This window comes from Balaenoptera musculus, chromosome 11 (assembly GCF_009873245.2).
Source record: "Balaenoptera musculus isolate JJ_BM4_2016_0621 chromosome 11, mBalMus1.pri.v3, whole genome shotgun sequence".
Classification (NCBI taxonomy): Eukaryota; Metazoa; Chordata; class Mammalia; order Artiodactyla; family Balaenopteridae; genus Balaenoptera; species Balaenoptera musculus.
The window spans coordinates 70,011,316-70,029,769 of NC_045795.1; the positions used below are offsets into that span (position 1 = coordinate 70,011,316).

Below are 18,454 nucleotides of genomic sequence, written 5' to 3' on the forward strand. Positions count from 1 at the left end.
CCTTCATCCCTTTGACCAATATATCCATGGTTTTAGGTTCATTAACATATAAATATATTTTCTCATCTACATATTTACTAATTCTAACATCTGAGTCATATGTTGGTCTCTTTTTAGTGACTGATTTTTCTCCTGAATGTTTTGTCACATTTTATTATTTCTTCACATGTATAGTAGTTTTTGCACATTGAATATTTTGGATGGTACATTGTAGATGCCCTGGATTTTGTTATCTTCCTTTGGAGAATAAACTTGATTGTACATTGCATTTAAATTACCAGTGGATCACCATGCTCTTTGGGTGGCTTGGTTTTAGGTTTTCATTGGTTAGTCTGTTTCATCTTTGCTCCTAGCCCTGGAATGTAGTATTTATTCATTAAAACTTTTTACCTTTATCATGTATAGCATTTCTCTGCATCAGTTAGAATTATAGGTGTCACCCTAGGTTAATTTAACATTCAGAATTTTTGGATTTTAACAAAACACCTCTTTTTTTTTTTTTAATAAGAAAAATATGATTTTCGGGACTTCCGTGGTGGTGCAGTGGTTAAGACTTTGCCCTCCCAATGCAGGGGGCCTGGGTTCGATCCCTGGTCAGGGAACTAGATCCCACATGCATGCCACAACTAAGAGTTTGCATGCCACAACTAAGGAGCCCTTGAGCCACAACTAAGGAGGCCGCCTGCCGCAACTGAGACCCAGCACAACCAAAGAAATAAATAAATTTTTTTTTTTTAAAAAAGAAAAATTTGATTCTCTTTAGAGTTGGCAGTGGAGGGAGCTAAACAAAAGAGAAGATGATAGTGACAACTAATCAAAGTCTGTTGTATCAACCTAGAATTTTGTGCAAGGAGGAAACAATGATGTGAAAGCCAAGTACTTTATGATGTTAGATTGGGGAGGTACCTTAGAAATCACTTTTGAGGTAGGAAAACTAAGGCTGAGAGAGGGAATGGGATAATTCCCAAGGTGGTTTGCCTATTAATTTCAAACTGGGAGCTTGATTCAACTCCACTGACTTTTGAACCAGTCAACTTTCTGGTATCCCCTGCTATTCCCACCTCCTTCATTTTATTCCTCATATCTACTCCACATTGATATTGTCTATGTGGATATAGGAGAATAGTTTTCATTTTTGTTCTGGGACACTTTTTTTTCTTCTGTGTTGGAGTATATCACCAATAGTCACAAAAATCTGTGTGAACACTAATCTTTAAAACCTACAACACTGCCTTAGATATAATGTTTCTGGAATGCATCTGTCTCTCTTGAAATTTCCCTATGGCTCTGGGTCTCTACCTCAGTACTTAACACTCTTCAGAACGAATAACTATGCTGTTTTGTGATAAGAAACTATTTAATAGTGGTGGGAATTATTAGCAACATTGGTTTAAGAAGTCAGATCTCAAAATATACCAAACTACATGATTTGTCTGACTCTCCCCCTGGGAGATTGATTCAAAGCTACAAGATATATTATTCAGAAAGCATCAAAGTAAAAAAGTATGGGTTCTGCCTTTATTTCAGTCAGTGAAAATATATTGAGTTTCAGCTGTAGATCAGGCAGAGTTAAAGATGATATTATAGAGAAATTCAGAGAGGGCTCCTGATGGGGACTTACTCCAAGGATATATAGTCAAATTGGTCACATGGAAGAGGGCAGCAAAACCACTAAAGAGGTACTTCCTTTTTCTTTCAATTAATGATCTTGGAGAAATTTCACGTGATTTTAGTTTTTCTGTTAGCAACTGAAATTGTAAAGCAAATGCTGATCACTGAGATTTAGTTTTCTACATATGTATGTCTATAGTCTAAAAAATAGAAAGCTATTTTTCCATGGTTCTGGTTCCTATTAAATGTAATTTCTACTCATTGTAGAAAACTGAACAGTAGATAAATATATAAGAATAAAGTAAAAATCACATGCAATCTCACCACTCAGAACTGAGGCAGAGAAATTACATGCTTACACTCTAAAGCCAAGTAGTCTGGATCTGAATCCCAGCTCCATGTCTTATTAGCTCAGTAACTTCAGGCAAGTTACCTAGTTTCTTCATCTATAAACTGTGGATAAGTAAAAGTATTTAAATGGTGCTTTATTTCCTTCTAGACTTTTTTTCCTATGCAAAACTTATACTTAGTCTAATTGGTTTTTTGCTCTTAACAAAGTATGGTAGACAAAATGCCTTTTTCATATAATGCAAGATGTCCAACCTTTTAGAAGGAAATTATTGATGGTAGAATGTGACTTTTCCAGTTAAAATTAAATTGTTCAACTCCCCAGTAAATTCTTTTTAGTTTTGCGTCTGTTTAGACCTCCCAATGGTTCATTATGATGTTGTTCTATTTTGCTAAATGAACCCAACAATTCACTTGGAGATTGTAGAAGACATTGTAAAGCTAGAAAGTGGGAGATTATAACTGTGAATCCAAAGTAATGTCAATGTGAACCCTCCAATCAAGGGACAGGTTCTCTGGTGTCAGTTTATCACTGAAATTTGCCCCAAACACTTTTCCATCTGATATTTTGATTTTTATGGGGTAAGATGGAAGGAGTAAAGTCTGACAGCTTAAATCCAGAACTTGTCTCTGATACCTATTACCTGTGCTATCTTAAACCAAGATGGGACCAAATTACTTACATTCTCTAAATCTCAGGTGCTTTTTCTATAACTTGGGAATAATATGACCTGCCTCGAAGAGTTGTTGTGAAATAAACCAGTTTTAGGTAAAAGACCTTCACACAATGACTGCTATGGTAAGGGCTCAGTAAGTGGTAGATGGTGATGACTGTGATGATGGTGATTAGAGTGTAATCATTAAAATAAAGACTTAGATTTTTATAGAGCTTTTTTTACTTTGATATTTGATGGGTTTTAGGATTTGGAAAAGTTGTTTAACTTATCAAAGCATATATATTTTCATCCTTAAAATGAAGATGATAATTCTTTGAGTTGGTGTGAAGATTAAAGGGGGAAGTGCTTAGAAAAGTGCTTGGCCCTAGGTAAATACTCCATAAATGTTAGCTCTTATTCTCATTATTTATAAGAAAAGACACTAATAGTTCCAGTGAAAATATTTAACAAATTCCTTACTCTTCTTAAGGGATTAGAAGAAAATGTTTCATGTCATAATTAAGAGGATTTACTGAAGACTCTAGTACCAAAAAAATAAATGAATAAATAAAAGATTGAAAAGCTAAAGTAACAGCCAAGTTTTAAAAATATCTTTTGTTGTCAGCTCTTTTGAGATTTTCTTCTTCTGAGATGAGAAAAGAAAATTGGATCCTTTTTGCATTTCATTCTATGGGGCTCTTTCCCCCATATTTCAAACACAAAATAGCTTTCCTTGCCACCTGCCTTGGGCTGATAATGCCAAAGAACTTCCTGCCCAAGTGGTTTTTAAGCTCTGGGTTGGCACCATAAATCTCAACAAATCCTTGGCGGGGCTGAGGATGAGTGAAAGTCATTATTATGGGTCTTTTGGACTCATTCTTTCTGCAGTATAATAAATACCACCGTGGGACACTGTGCCCTGCAGACAAAGCATCACTTGGGCTCTTTGTGTGCACTTCCCATCAGCAAGTCACAAGTGGAATGTCATAATGTGTCCATTGTATATACATTTTTGAATAAATAAGTATAACAAAGACAATATGCTCATCTCATTTAATCTCAGCTCTTAACTGTGAAAACACAACACATTTCCCACTCTAGTGAAATGGAGCAGGAAAGGCCTGTACCAGTCTGGTTCCTGGCATGCCATCAGAGGAATACCTGGTGGGAGCCATGATGATGGTTTCTAGGGCTCAACTCCCTAACGCCTAAGTTTTCCAATTGTAATTTGATCACTTGTTTTCAGGGATGGGATTTTTGTCAGATGTCTTGTAGGCACCTATTGGACAGGTCCCACAGCCCTGGCTCTTTTCCAACTCTGGATAGGGTCTCTTACACCGATAGATTTCCTGGAAGAATGTCAACAGGATGTCAAGTGAGGCTTTCCTTGTAGCCCCAGACTGAGGACCTGAGCACCAGAGGTTCTAAAGAGAACAGCCATTTAGCTGGCACTGATTTAGAATTGGAAACCCTCCCCCCGACCCCCACCTTCAAGTTTATTTGAGGGTTGACAACTGGCCCGCCTTTAGTCTACCACAAGAAGACTGATGAGGGGCCTAACAAGGAAGAGATCAAGGTTCATGGAAAGAGGCGTTTTCCTCCAAGGAGTACTTTTTCCTGCTGGGATCCAGATGGGTGGTGGGGAATTCTCCAAGACTCTAATATATTTTGGGGGTATCTGAAAGAAGGGAGGTCCAGCACTGGCCAAATGTCTGCTGGGTGGCAGGTGTGCTGACGTGTCCTATCCAAGCAGGGGAAAGAGATCTAGAGGGAGAGGGCTAGGCTTGGAGAAGGAGCAGCACTGAAGTGGCCTATGGCTGGGCCAGCAAAGATGCCTGTTTCCCAGGGGGCAGATAGACAATATGGAAGATTGCTATCATCTTGCTTAAACTCAGCAAGGGCGTTGCTCTCCAGGAGAGGTCCACACTAAGGGCAAGATGCTGATGGCAAGAGCTGTGTGGGTGGTCACACTGGGGCCACGTTGAGGGGCTCTTGGTTCTTAGGAGAATCCACGGTAACCTCACAAAAAAGCCACATTGGGGTGCTGGATCCACACAGAGGACACCAAAGGCCAAGCTGTTACAAGCTGTGGTGAGAGATTGCACCATGGCCTGGTGAGTAGGAAATGCTTGCCTCTTTGCTGCTCCATTTTCCCCACCCCAAATGACTGAAGAAGCTAGAAAATAGAAGCTTGAAGGAATGACAGTGTAGAGCTTCAAACTAGAAATGACATTAAAGTATTAAACTAGATTGGACTAATTTTATTAACCTCAAGTTTTCAGAAAGTTAGGGAATCTATACAAGATATCATTTAGAGATGAGAAAGCAGGAATTCAGTACAGTAGGGTTGAAAATAGAGACTTAAAAAAAATTGTTTCGGGAATTCCCTGGTGGTCCAGTGGTTAGGACTCTGCACTTTCCCTGCTGAGGGCCCGAGTTCCATCCCTGGTCAGGGAACTAGGATCCCACAAGCTGCGCCACATGGCCAAAAAAAAAAAAAATTGTTTCATGTTTCTATCTCTATTAAGCTGAGACAACTCAATAAGCTTGTTCATTTGCATTCCCAGGTTAATCCTTACTGCTGCATGCTGTATTTCAATGTCCTACTGAAGTCTATTTGCTGCATTTCATTTAAGATCTTTGCATCAATATTCACAAAAAGAGATTATTCCGTAGCTCTTCTTTCCTCCCTCCCTCCCTTCCTCCCTCCCTCCCTCTCTCTCTTTCTCTCTTTCTTTCTTTCTTTTTTTCTTTCTTTCTTTCTTTTCTTCTTTCTTTCTTTTTGTATAATCTTGGTCAGGTTTTATATCAAGGTCCTTGATAAAAGAAATCTCAAGTATTTCCTTCTTTCCCTGTGCTCTGAAGCAGCTTAAATATTTTAGAACTACATGTGCCTTGACATGCTAACATGATTCACCTGTGAAATTTCCTGGGCCTGACACTTTTGGGGGTGAGCAGGGGAGGCCCTGCTGTTTATTCTTTCACCTTGTTTGAACTGAGCCATGAGTAGGTGCTAGTGTTCCCCGTTTACCTCCCCCATGCCACAGGGTACCACAACTATGGATTAGAACATGGCCTCAGTATTTAATTTCTAGTTTAAATTTAAGCAGTCCATCACCAAATGCTTGCTCTCCACAACTTACGGGCCTGGGTCACTGCAGGGCATTTTGGGGCACATTGGGGAAGACAGGCGTCTCCCCACCTCCAAAGAGAATAGGGTCCTTTGGAGATCCACATACCCAGTCCACCTGGAGAGTAGTACAACCTAGAACACAATCAGTGCCAAATTCAAATTGGTTCCCTGTGACTTACTCATTGTCTTTTATTTTATCTTTAGAAAAAATATGGACAATTTGTAAAGGTTGAAAATCTATAAAAGGTGAAAGACTTTAAAATGTTTTAAGATTCTGTCCTGCCCGATTATTTTTTGAGCCATGGTTTTGTACCCAATTAATGAAAAGCAAGCCAACCAAGCTCTTCAAATGTTCACCCTGGGGTCCTCTGGGAATCTTAGCCATGGGTTCCCCCCACCACACACACTGGTCCAGGCAGCATTAGGGGAGCAGTGTGACCGCCTTCCTCATCTGGGTAGCAAAGCCCCCTCAGTCCCTCTTGTCAAGGGAGGCTGTCTTGAAATTGCATCATCTTTTTTCCTCTAGTTCTTTCTCAGTCTGTTGTGAATGGAAAAGGGAGGGCTGGGTTATTTCAGTTCCGGCAGTGGACAGATCAAAATTGCTTCCCTCTCCCCTACTCTGTTTCCCTTGAGGACCTAATTTATTTCATGCATTTTGACCTATCCCTGCTTAGAAATGGCTGCTGTGATTCTCTGTTGAGGCATTTCCCTTCCGCCTTGTTTGGCCCCCAGGCCAACCCCACAGGCCACGGGCCCTCTACACAGCGAAGTCAGTCTGGCTGCTGGGCCCAGCTGGATGGAGGTGTGTTTTATGAAGTTCAACCCTGCACCCTGGGCCATAAATACACATTGTGCACATAAATGAACAGCTAACATTGGCCAGACCCCTCCAAAAAAACATGTTAATAAGCAGACAGTAAGTCTTTAAAATATGGAAAAGCAGTTAATCTTTCTGCTGGCAAATCCTTGGTAGGGGGTGTTTTCCTCCACTGTAGTAATAGCTGCCTGCAGAGATTTCCATCTCCTAGGACTGGGGGTACAAGGGGGGGAGTTTGCTCTATCCCCCTTGGGGCTTCATGAGAACACTTGGGGAGCCTTCACCTTGGAGGGTGAATGTGTTAAAATGAATAATATCTTGCACTGGTTGTCATTAACCATTCATATCAAGTGATCACTGGGTCTGCCCTTGAGGAGCTTGAGCACTAATAATTCCAGTACAAGTCAGAAAGTCGGCTGCCTATGGTAGCAGCCCCGTAACAGGCCTGGGCTCCAGAGGCTTGCAGCTCTGCCCCTGTTACTCTAGGAAGTCAGTTAATCTCTTGTTTCCTGATCTCTAATATGGGTGCAATTATGTCTCATTCGTACAACTTCTGTAGGAGTTGACTTACGTTCTCTGAGTTCCAGTTTTCTCTTTTCTGAAATGAGAAAATCAATACTCTTTGCCCCTAGCATAACATTCCATTTTATAAATGTTTTAAGAATACACGTACACATTCTCCTTGTAAAGAACTCCAATGTTACAGATTAAGTTTAAGTCTCCCCGGACAATTATTCCCAGTCTTCTCTTGTCCACCACTGCCATCCTGTTCCCTCCCCTCCATCCCCTCCTCCCTTGCTCTCTCTCTCACTGATGATGTGGTAGGAGGACCAGACTTGAGGGTAGGGATGGGGGCTCAGTAGACAGAAGCCAATACATGCTTGCTTTATTGGAGAGATGGAAGGTCAAGTTTGCAAATTGCCTCTAATCTGTTGAGCAGCCATGACTTTTATCTACATGTCTCAGGCAGAGCATGGGAGTTGCCAGTGGGTTGACTTAAGGAGGATATAGGTGACAACTGTCAATCTGGAGATGACATGATCTGTGCCTTATAAATACTTAATTTCACTTGGTCCTTTCATTCCTTTTTATCACTAGGAAGACACTTCATATGTTCTGTCCTTTTTTGTGTTCTACCCACATGTGCTCCACTTGTTCATTTATTCCTTCTGTGTTAACATGAGTCATGGATCACTTACTGATACTATCTATTCCTAACCTAACTGATAAGTCTTATCCATCCCATTTATTTTTCTTGTTCTCTGTAGCAGAATCAAATACTCTTAGATGAGAATATTAAATATTCTTAAATATTTATACTTTATGTATAGTTTTGCAACGTTATTTTCCCACTTACTATGTTTTGGGTAATCTTTCATGATGGTAAATGGACACCTTTTACCCTTTCATCTGGTGCCAAGTAGACCATAGAACAGACACACTGTTGCTTATTTAATCATTCCTCTGTTGATGGACTTTCAGGTGGGTTTTGTTTTTTCCTCCTCTCAATGAACAATGTTACCAAGAGCATCTTTATGTATGTCTTCTTGGGTTCTTGAACAATAGTTCCTCTTACTGAGAAGTAAAACTACTGGAAAAATAGGATCTAAATGATTTTTCACTGTAACGATAACGAATTGTTCTCATAGGGGCTGTAAAATTCACTTTCCCACCAGCAGTGTAGAATAATATTCACTTCTTCAGACTCTCCATCATTTGATACTACCATAGACTTAAAATTTTTCCATTCTGCTGGTGAAAAATGCATTTCATTATTTTAATTTCATTTTAATTTATATTTACCTAATTTGTAGTGAGATTGAGCCCCTTTTACGTATCAGCTGTCTATCTGTGTTTCCTCTTCTGTAAATTATCTTATGGGTTTTGATACTGATTAGGGGCAAGCATCTTCCCTTCTCTCTCTCTCTCTCTCTCTCTCTCTTTTTTTTTTTTTATAAAACTCAATTTTATACAATTGTCCAGACTGTTCTTTGTATTTAATCTTATGAATGAATCTTAGGATCATCACCTCAAATTCCATCAAAATTCCTGTTGGGATTTTTATTGAGATTACTTTGAATTAAAAGGTTAATTGAAGGAGAAATGACACCTTTAATATATAACTGTTCCCTTCCACAACGACTGTGGATTTCTTAGGGTTGTTTTTTTTTCTTTTATGTTCAGTAAAGTTTGATCATTTTCTTCATAAAGAAACATCTTTTACTAGGTTTATCCTTGGGCATTTCATAGTAATTATTGACAATATCAATGGTTCTTTATTTCATAAATATTTTTTCATTGGTTATTGCCAGTGTCAGGGAAAGGCTGTGGTTTTATATGCTGATTATGTAACTGGGCAGCTTGCTTAGTTCTTTTCTTGGTTCTAACAGTTGGTCAGTGGGTTCACATGGATTTTCTATGAACACAGTGTTATCTGTTCTTTGGGTGACTTGGTAGTATTCACTTGGGGTTAGATTCTCAATGTGCATTTCAGGTTTTTTTCATGCAGTTGGTTTGCTGGTGTTTTTTATAGCTTGGCCAAATGTTGATAATTTATACTTTATCCCCCAAAGTGTGTTTGCTCTAAGTTTTCAAATTGTTTGTAATGATATTCGTAATACTCACTTAAAATGTTTAAAATGCCTCTGTATCTTTTGGGTTTTAATGTAACTTTGTGACTTCTTTTTCTTGATCAGGAGTGCCATAAGTGGACTTATGTCCTTGTTCTTTTAAGCCAGAGTTTGATTCTTTTAGTTATCTTCACGTTTTCGTCTGCATCTTATTCTTCTGCTTTTATCTTTATAAGTTCATCCTGTCATTGATTCAGTGAATGTTTACTGAGCATCTGCTTTGTCCCAGGCGTAACTCTGGCTGCTGGGGATAAAAGATAACCAGGGGCAGACGCATGTGGCTTTCCTCCTATGGAAACCACAGTTTGTTGTGAGGGACAGACAGTGAGCAAGGAAGGAGGAAGTGGAGGCAAAGGAGATTGAGAAGAAAGGCAGTGAGGTCGTTGGTGTCCTTGACAAGAACCGATCCAAGGGTGTGGTAAGGACTACAGCCTTATTGGAGTAGATTTGTGAAAGGAGAGAAGTGAGGAAGTAGAGAGAGAGGAGAGAGAGAGGGATTGTGTATAATTCTTTTTAGGAGTTGTACTATAAATGAGGACGGGGAAGCAGGGTGGTAGGTGGAGGTAAAGTTAAGGGAGAGTTTTGTGTAAGCTGAAGAAAATGGCTAGTAGACAAGAGAAACTATTTGTACAATGATCACCTCTCTCCTCTTCCATCAGTCACATCCTTGCAGAAGCCTGAGGGCTGGGCTTTGGAGAGGGGCATCAATTCTCAGCCCAGTGTACCACAGGGGAGAATGAGTATAGGGCACAGGTGCAGGTTTATGTTCTTATTTTTCCAGTTTCTTGATTCAAAAACACAGTTCGTTTATTTGCAAATTTTTTTCCCAGTAAAAATATTTAAGCAGCCCAGACTCAAATCTGCACAGATTTGAGTCTGGGCTGCTCTCAAATTCTCAAGGATTAATTGGATGTGTTTTTAACCTTTTATTTCCACTGCTTATATCTTTTTGCTATTAATTTCTAATTTTACCCAAATGTAAAAGAAGAACATGTAATTGATACTTTCTGCTCTTTGGAATGTGTTGCAGTTCCCTGCGTTTGAAAATGACATATTCTGTTATTGCTTAGATCTGAAGAGTTTTTGCTCTATATTTTAAACAAGTCATGCATTCATCATACCATTTTGGTATTTCTATCAGTTTGTATACTATGATCATAAAAATTCATGTCATATCTTGTTATACTAGATACACTCTAGAGAACAGAACAAATTTTTTGAGAGAAAGATGAATGAAGATAACTTACAGAGAAATTGACCATTTTTTAATGTTATAGTCTAGTTCATCTGACTAAACTGAATTTGGTAAAATATCATGAAAATTTATGTGACAGGGATTCTGGGCCTGGGGCTACATATTTAGCTAATCTGTTGGCTATAGAAGAATACGGGATTTGTTCTCTAATTTGTTCCTCCAATGAGTCACTGGTATTTCTGGTTCAAGGAGTATTTTTATGGTGACATTACTTTGTCATTTCATTGTATTGGGTAAGGTGAGAAAGAGGTGTCATTAGGCTTACTTATGTTGGACTAGCTGTACAGATAGACCCAGAATGTCAGAAGTGCCATATGGCCTTAGTACCAGCTTAACTTGGTCTCTGAGAAGGATGGATCTCCTTAAACAACTAGCACTAATTTCATCCAAAAAATACCTCTATTATGGGCAGACATTGTGCAAAGTGGTTCAGGGAAAGGTCTAGGAAGTTCACTTCATCTTTTATCATTAATATGACATAGCTTCAATCTATCCTTGATGGAGGGAGAAGGAAAAATACACCTCAAAGAACATCAGATGCAACTTGGGGTGATGTTTAGGCCCTGGGAGAAGAAAATGAGTCTTGGAAAAGCCTAACCTCTTAGACCCTGGAAACTGAGGTGATTTAGCCAACTCTGACTCTCCCGTTTCATACACGTAAAAGTCCAGTCTTTCCAAGGTGAGTTTTATGAGCTATATATGGACATAGATGTAGGTTATAGGCTACTGTCTTCTTAGTGAAACTTCATGTTTGAAAGTGAAGAGCCTCATGGAAGGAGGCAACTTGACTAGTAAAGCAGTCTCTGAAACTTGTTTTCCAAAACATGACAGTAGTTCCCCCACCCCAGGGAAAGTTTTCCTCACGGCTATTAAGTTGAGGGATGGTAAATGACCACTCACTGTCTCTCTGCCTCTTGTTCCAACAGGTCCTTTGTCATCCAGCAAATCCCAAGCAGCAATCTGTTCATGGTGGTGGTGGACAGTAGCTGCCTCTGTGAGTCTGTGGCCCCCATCACCATGGCACCCATTGAAATCAGGTATATCCTTTTGTGTGTAGGTCCAGCCACTACTGATGAAGCTGGTAAGGGGGATCGACAGTAAGGAAACCTAGGGGAGAATTCTTAGAGAGGAGGAGATGATATCCTTTCCACTATTAGAGAGAGAGAAGTTGTCAAGGGAGTTTAGTGCCAAGTTTTGAGCTCTGAAATTCGGAGTAAGGAAAAGGAGCATCTTGGAAATATGCCTTAACAACAGTCAACATAACGAATCCCTTAAGTGTGAACGTTTAAAGGCTCAGAAGATCAGAAGGCGTCCGGAATCTTGTCATGGCTTCCATCCTGAGGTAATCTGAGAACCCTTCCTACTCTTCTCCCATCAGATTCACCATGAGAATCTCACAGTAGTCAAAGAACTATAGCTCAAAAGTTTACTCTTGAGAAAGCAGTCCCTTTCAGGCAAACCAAAGAAGAATATACAGGAAGGCTAATGGTACTCTACTTTCAACCTCTCACTGCCTTCTTATTTAGTCTGTGCTTAATAGTCTTATTATATCCATGTATATTTTTTAAAAGCCTCTTTACTATCTTCCCCATTACAAATGTGCTATAATTTTACCACTTTCCACTATTACACATAAAGTGGCTCTTACCATCTTGTTTTACTTCTTTCAAATTGTAGTTAAAATTATTTTCCTGCTTGCTTTTAGACAGCCTTTTATTTATAAGAAATTCATGTAATGCAAAAGTGGCAATACTAATGTCAGATCAAGAGTCACAGTATATAAGTGTGGAATGATAAGCCTTTAAACTCCCCTAACCACACGAAGTCACAACTCTAAAGGCACTACATTTACACCAAAAGTGATGATCAGAGAAAAATTAAACCTAGTACTAAGAAAGGTAAACTTATCACCCATGTAGGTGAATTATGTCCTTCAATGTTGTAGGCAAAAAAAATTAAATATGGCAAGAAAAGTTACAATTTAAAAATTAAGTCCATCCCCCACCTTGAAAAATAGAAAACTTGCCTAGACCAATTACTATAGGGAGACTGGGAAGATATTCATTTTTTAAAATGCCACCAGAGCCAGCTGAGTGTTAATCTCACCTGTAAATAGCAAATAATTTTAATGTTATTTAAACTATCCAAGTCCTAGAAAATATTTTAAAGTCAGTATAGTATTAAAAAGAATTTGGCATTTATTGAGAATGTTTCCTTCTGTATTTGAGGGAGAGTTCAATAACAACATAAGTTGAAAGGGCCTTTGATAAAATTGAGTGATCACCTCTAATAAAAGCTCTATGAACTTTCTATTTTCTATGAAAATAGAAATATGAACAATAGTCCAAAAGCAATAATACCACTTCAATTAAAATCAGAACTGCATACATAGCACTGAAGTCACTAGAGTAAAAATCTTCTCGAGTTAATAAGATAATTTGCTTTGGTAACTAGATACATGATAAACACTAAAAAAAAAAATCAGTATTTTTTTATTTTAAGTTTCTAGACCCACTGAAATGAGGTCAGTGGAACAGAATAGTAATTCTTATGTATGACAAAGGTTCAATTCAAAGGGGAGAGTATAGAATGGACTTGCATGGTAAATGATGGTCTCATAAGAAATTCTAGGGATTGGACTCATGCTCTTGGATTGGAAGAATTAATGTTGTTAAAATGGCCATACTACCCAAAGCAATCTACAGATTTCATGTGATCTCTATCAAATTACCCATGACATTTTTCACAGAACTAGAACAAATAATCCTAAAACTTATATGGAAACATAAAAGACGCAGAATCGCCAAAGCCATTCTGAGAAAAAAGGACAAAGCAGGAGACATAACCCTCTCAGGCTTCAGACAATACTACAAAGCTACAGTAATCAAAACAGCATGGTACTGGCACAGAAACAGACATATGGATCAGTGGAACAGAATAGAGAGCCAAGAAATAAACCCACACACCTATGGTCAATTAATCTTCAAGAAAGGAGGCAAGAATATACAATGGGGAAAAGACAGTCTCTTCAGCAAATGGTGTTGGGAAAGCTGGACAGTCACATGCAAATCAATGAAGTTAGAACACACCCTCACACCATACACAAAAATAAATTCAAAATGCCTTAAAGACTTAAATACAAGACATGACACCATAAAACTCCTAGAAGAGAACATAGGCAAGACATTCTCTGACATAAATTGTACCAGTGTTTTCTTAGGTCAGTCTCCCAAGGCAATAGAAATAAAAGCAAGATAAACAAATACTGTATGCTAACACATATATATGGAATCTAAAAAAAAAGAAAAAATGTTCTGAAGAACCTAGGGGCAGGACAGGAATAAAGACACAGACATAGAGAATGGACTTGAGGACACAGGGAGGGGGAAGGGTAAGCTGGGAAGAAGTGAGAGAGTGGCATGGACATATATACACGACCAAATGTAAAATAAATAACTAGTGGGAAGCAGCTGCATAGCACAGGGAGATCAGCTCGGTGCTTTGTGACCACCTAGAGGGGTGGGATAGGGAGGGTGGGAGGGAAACACAAGAGGGAGGGGATATGGGGCTACATGTATACATAGAGCTGATTCACTTTGTTATACAGCAGAAACTAAAACACGATTGTAAAGCAATTATACTGCAATAAAGATGTTTAAAAAAAAATGGGACCTAATCAAACTTATAAGCTTTTATACAGCAAAGGAAACCATAAACAAAACAAAAGGGCATCCTACAGGCTGGGAGAAGATATTTGCAAATGATGCAACTGAAAGGGCTTAATTTCCAAAATATACAAACAACTCAATAACAAAAATCAAACAGCCCAGTTGAAAAATGGGCAGAAAACCTAAACAGACATTTCTCCAAAGAAGAAATACAGATGGCCAATAGGCACATGAAAAGATGCTCGTCATCACTAATTATTAGAGAAATGCAAATCAAAACTACATTGAGGTACCACCTCACACCAGTCAGAATGGCCATCATCAAAAAGTCTACAAATAACAAATGCTGGAGAGGGTGTGGAGAAAAGGGAACCCTCCTACACTGTTGGTGGGAATATAAATTGGTGCAGCCACTATGAAAAACAGTACAGAGGTTCCTGATAAAAGTAAAAATAGAGTTGCCATATGATCCAGCAATCTCACTCCTGGGCATATATCCAGGTAAAACTATAATTCAAAAAGATACATGCAACCCTATGTTCACAGCAGCACTATTTACAATAGCCAAGACATAGAAATAACCTAAATGTCCATCAGCAGATGAATGGATAAAGACAATGTGATGTATATATATAATGGAATATTACTCAGCCATAAAAAAGAATGAAATAATGCCATTTGCAGCAACATGGATGAACCCAGAGGTTATCATACTAAGCAAAGTAAATCAGAAAGAGAAAGACAAATACCATATGATATCATTTATATGTGGAACCTATCAAGTATAAGTGGAATCTAAAATACGACACAAATGAACATATCTATGAAACGGAAACAGACTCACAGATGTAGAGACAGACTTGTGGTTGCTAAGGGTGTGGGGGAAGGATTGGGAGCTTGGGATTAACAGATGCAAACTATTATGTCTAGAATGGATAAATAACAAGGTCCTACTGTATAGCACAGGGAACTATATTCAATATCCTGAGATGAACCATAATGGAAAAGAAAATGGAAAAATATATATATATTATATATATTATATATTATGTATATTATATATAATATACATAATATATAATATATATTACATATATAATATATAATATGTATCTGAATCATTTTGCTGTACAACAGAAATTTACACATTGTAAATCAATTATACTTCAGTACAATTTTAAAAATAAATAAATAAAAAAGAAATTCTAGGGATTGGAGAGACCTTCTTATCCAAGACCAAAGAGTTATAGAAGAAAAACAGATTTATTTAACTATATAAAAATTATAACTTTTTGATGGAAAAACATAACTACGTCAGTATCCAATTTATAGAACTTGAAAAAATATTTATAAATCAAAGCATAAAGAGCTCTTTAAATTGATAAGTCAAACAACTACATATAAAAATAAGCCGAGGACATGAAATATACAATTTACTGGGTGATCAGAAAATACAGGTACCAATGAAATATCTAGCAATAGCCATCAAAAGCAAAAATACTCTTTAGCTCTGCACTGTCACTCCTGGGCATCTTTACCTAAGGCCAGGGCAGGAGCAAGTATCATTGTTTGGTAAGGACCTATATTCAGCACTCTTTGTAGCAGTAGAGAACAGATGAGAAGATGAATGACCATCAATAACAAAAAAAAAGAACTGAATAAAATAGACCTAGAATAATGGAGATAGAGAAATTTCCATCAATTAGTAGATAAAAATCACGGTACAGAAAGGAATAAATAATATGATTTGAGTTTTGTAAAACAGAGCCTCCCTTCCCCCAAATTAAAAAGAAGACACACACAAAACCTTCCATAGCCAAGTATCTGAAATGATCAGCCCCCTGAGATGTGATCTTTTACTAAGAAGGTCAGTATTTTGCTTTTATAAAATAATCACAAGAGACTTCTCTACCAACAGCCCTTTGCCTCTTGAATGTTCTGCATAATAGTATACAAAGAGTCATTTTGAATACTTTATGCATTGACAAGTGAAATCAGAGATTCTCATTACTAACATGATGAAATGTAGACAAGTCCATTTCCTGGCATTCTCTAGGTTCCAAATGATTTTGTTCATACCCTGGAGAGCAGGGAGGGATCTGGGGACTCCACATACCTTGGGAAGTTTAAGGCATCTTGGGATCCACCTCGGCTCTAACCAACCCTGCCTTTCCCTGTAGGAGAATGCGAGGGAGTGTGGGGGTGCGCTGAATCTCCAGGCCAAGATGGTCCTTATCCTGCTCCCTCTGCTTTTGATGCTCTTCTCAAGGTGACACTGATGGAGATGTTCTCTTGGCATGCTAAAGTATGGAAAAACTGTGAGCCAAAATATGGTGCGACATAGGAGACATGAAATGTAGTCCAACCATCAGCATCTCATGATATTAAACTGTGCGTGATATAAACTCTTAGAGATATGTTGACAAAAAAGTTATCTTTTTACTTTGCCAGTTATGCAAATGTGAGTTTGCTACGTTATTATCGTCCTTCATCAGAAACGGGACTGCAAGTGGGCAGTGTCCCTTCTGCTTGAAACCCATTGAAACCAATTTAAAACTGTGTACTTTTTAAATAAAGTATATTAAAATCATAATCTCCTGGTTTGGGTTTTATTATCATTTTACTGCTGAGAATACAGAATGGAAACTACATGAAAATGTCACCCATTCCAGACAGCAAGAAAGGATGGTTGTTGGCAGAGACTTTACTCTAAAGCAGATTCTAGACAAGTATTTAACAACTGTTTAGATGCTCCACTCTCAGTTATAAAAATATTTACAGAAGTAAATCAAAATATCATCTACATCAGAAGAATTTATTACACAGAGCTCTGAATTTTGTTGAACAGAACTTCAGTAGAAATCATAATTTGGATGAGAACACAAGCTTCCATAATATTAAAGTGTTGAACTATTTGGGAACTATTTGGGAATAGAAATAAAGTCATAAATCCTAGGAATTCTGAGAAGACTTGAAGGAGGAAAAGAACAATGACTACAAATGACTCTCAACCTTATTGCTTGAGAATATGGCTTCTGGCTCTCCCCATAAACAAGAGATGAAATTCGCTCTTATACATAACAGAATATGAAACTACCCAGACCTGTAAGCATTTCTAAATTTCTGAACCAAAGAGAACATCTTCCATTGGATCATGACTACCAAATAACCATTCCAAGTGGAATAATTTCTATGCCTAGGTAGAAATGAGAATGCTTTTCTTTAGAGGACAGACATCTAAAAGTCATGTGGAGAAATCAACTTAAACTCTTTAAAAAAAGGCCACATTATCCTGTTGATATTTTAGAAAAACTGATGTGATACTACTTTATACTAAAATGATTCCAGCATTTATAGGAATAACAATACTACATTGTTATACTTCTTTAAATTACTATTCCTCCAACCCACAAGGTCTTCCTGCTCCTCAAGCATGCTAAGTGGGCACCTGCCTCAGGGCCTTTTCACTTGCTGTTCCTTCTTTGTGAGATACTTTTTCCCCCAGATATCTGCATGCCTTCCTCCCTTACCTGCTTCAGGTCCTTCCTTCTTTGGCAGTCCACCCTGACCTCCTTGTTTGCAGTTGTAACTTCCACACCCCTCCACCCTTCTCTCTTCCCTGCTTGGTATTCTGCCATAGCAGTTATCACCATTGGATTTGTTTATTGTTTGTTTCTCCCCAGGTGAATATAAACACCAAGAAGGCAAGGATTTTGTTTGCTGTTTTTTTATTTTCTCACTGCTATATTCTCATCTCCAAGGAGAGAAGAGTAGAGTGTCCGGCTCAGAGCAGACCCTCAATAAACATTTAAGCAAGTAAGCAAGAGGTAGTAGTAGTAAGAGCTGTGCTACCAACGTAGGGGGTGACTGTGTATACATACCCCTGTGGTATAGTGCCATGTGGGAGTATCCGCGTTACTGCAGAGAGCAAGGAGTAATACCATATTCTCTATTATCCTGCCATTGCTAATTTTTGAAGACTTCTATTTGCAGTATTAATGATTGATGCCAATCCTATCCAAAGGTATCCTATCACAACATTTTATTAAAATGTTTGGTTTGCTGCTTATAATTAAGATAAACTATAAAGTGATACAGTTTAACATAGCATTATATGGCACAATTAGTTATTAAAATTATAAGCTTTGACATTTAATATAATTGGTAACAGATTCAGAAGGCACCTAGAGCTAATCATAGTGTAGCAATCTAGCAATAGTCTTCCTAAAATGTAGAAAGCTTTCATATATGTGAAAATTCATAAAAATATAGAACAATTGCAATATTTATTGAAGGTAGATTAATAAAACACAGCATAGACAAGAATAAAGGTGTG

General features: G+C 38.0%; 1 protein-coding gene across 1 annotated transcript in view; it reads left to right on the forward strand.

Annotated features, from left to right (window-relative positions):
• The window catches only part of CACNA2D3 (calcium voltage-gated channel auxiliary subunit alpha2delta 3), a 768,110-nt gene extending 751,574 nt beyond the window's left edge, over positions 1–16,536 (forward strand). The window contains 3 exon segments of the mRNA XM_036869418.1: positions 11,377–11,489; positions 11,710–11,792; positions 16,299–16,536. Coding sequence (XP_036725313.1) covers positions 11,377–11,489; positions 11,710–11,792; positions 16,299–16,391 — 289 coding nt within the window. The 3' untranslated portion in view covers positions 16,392–16,536.
• Positions 16,537–18,454: the final 1,918 nt, after the last annotated feature.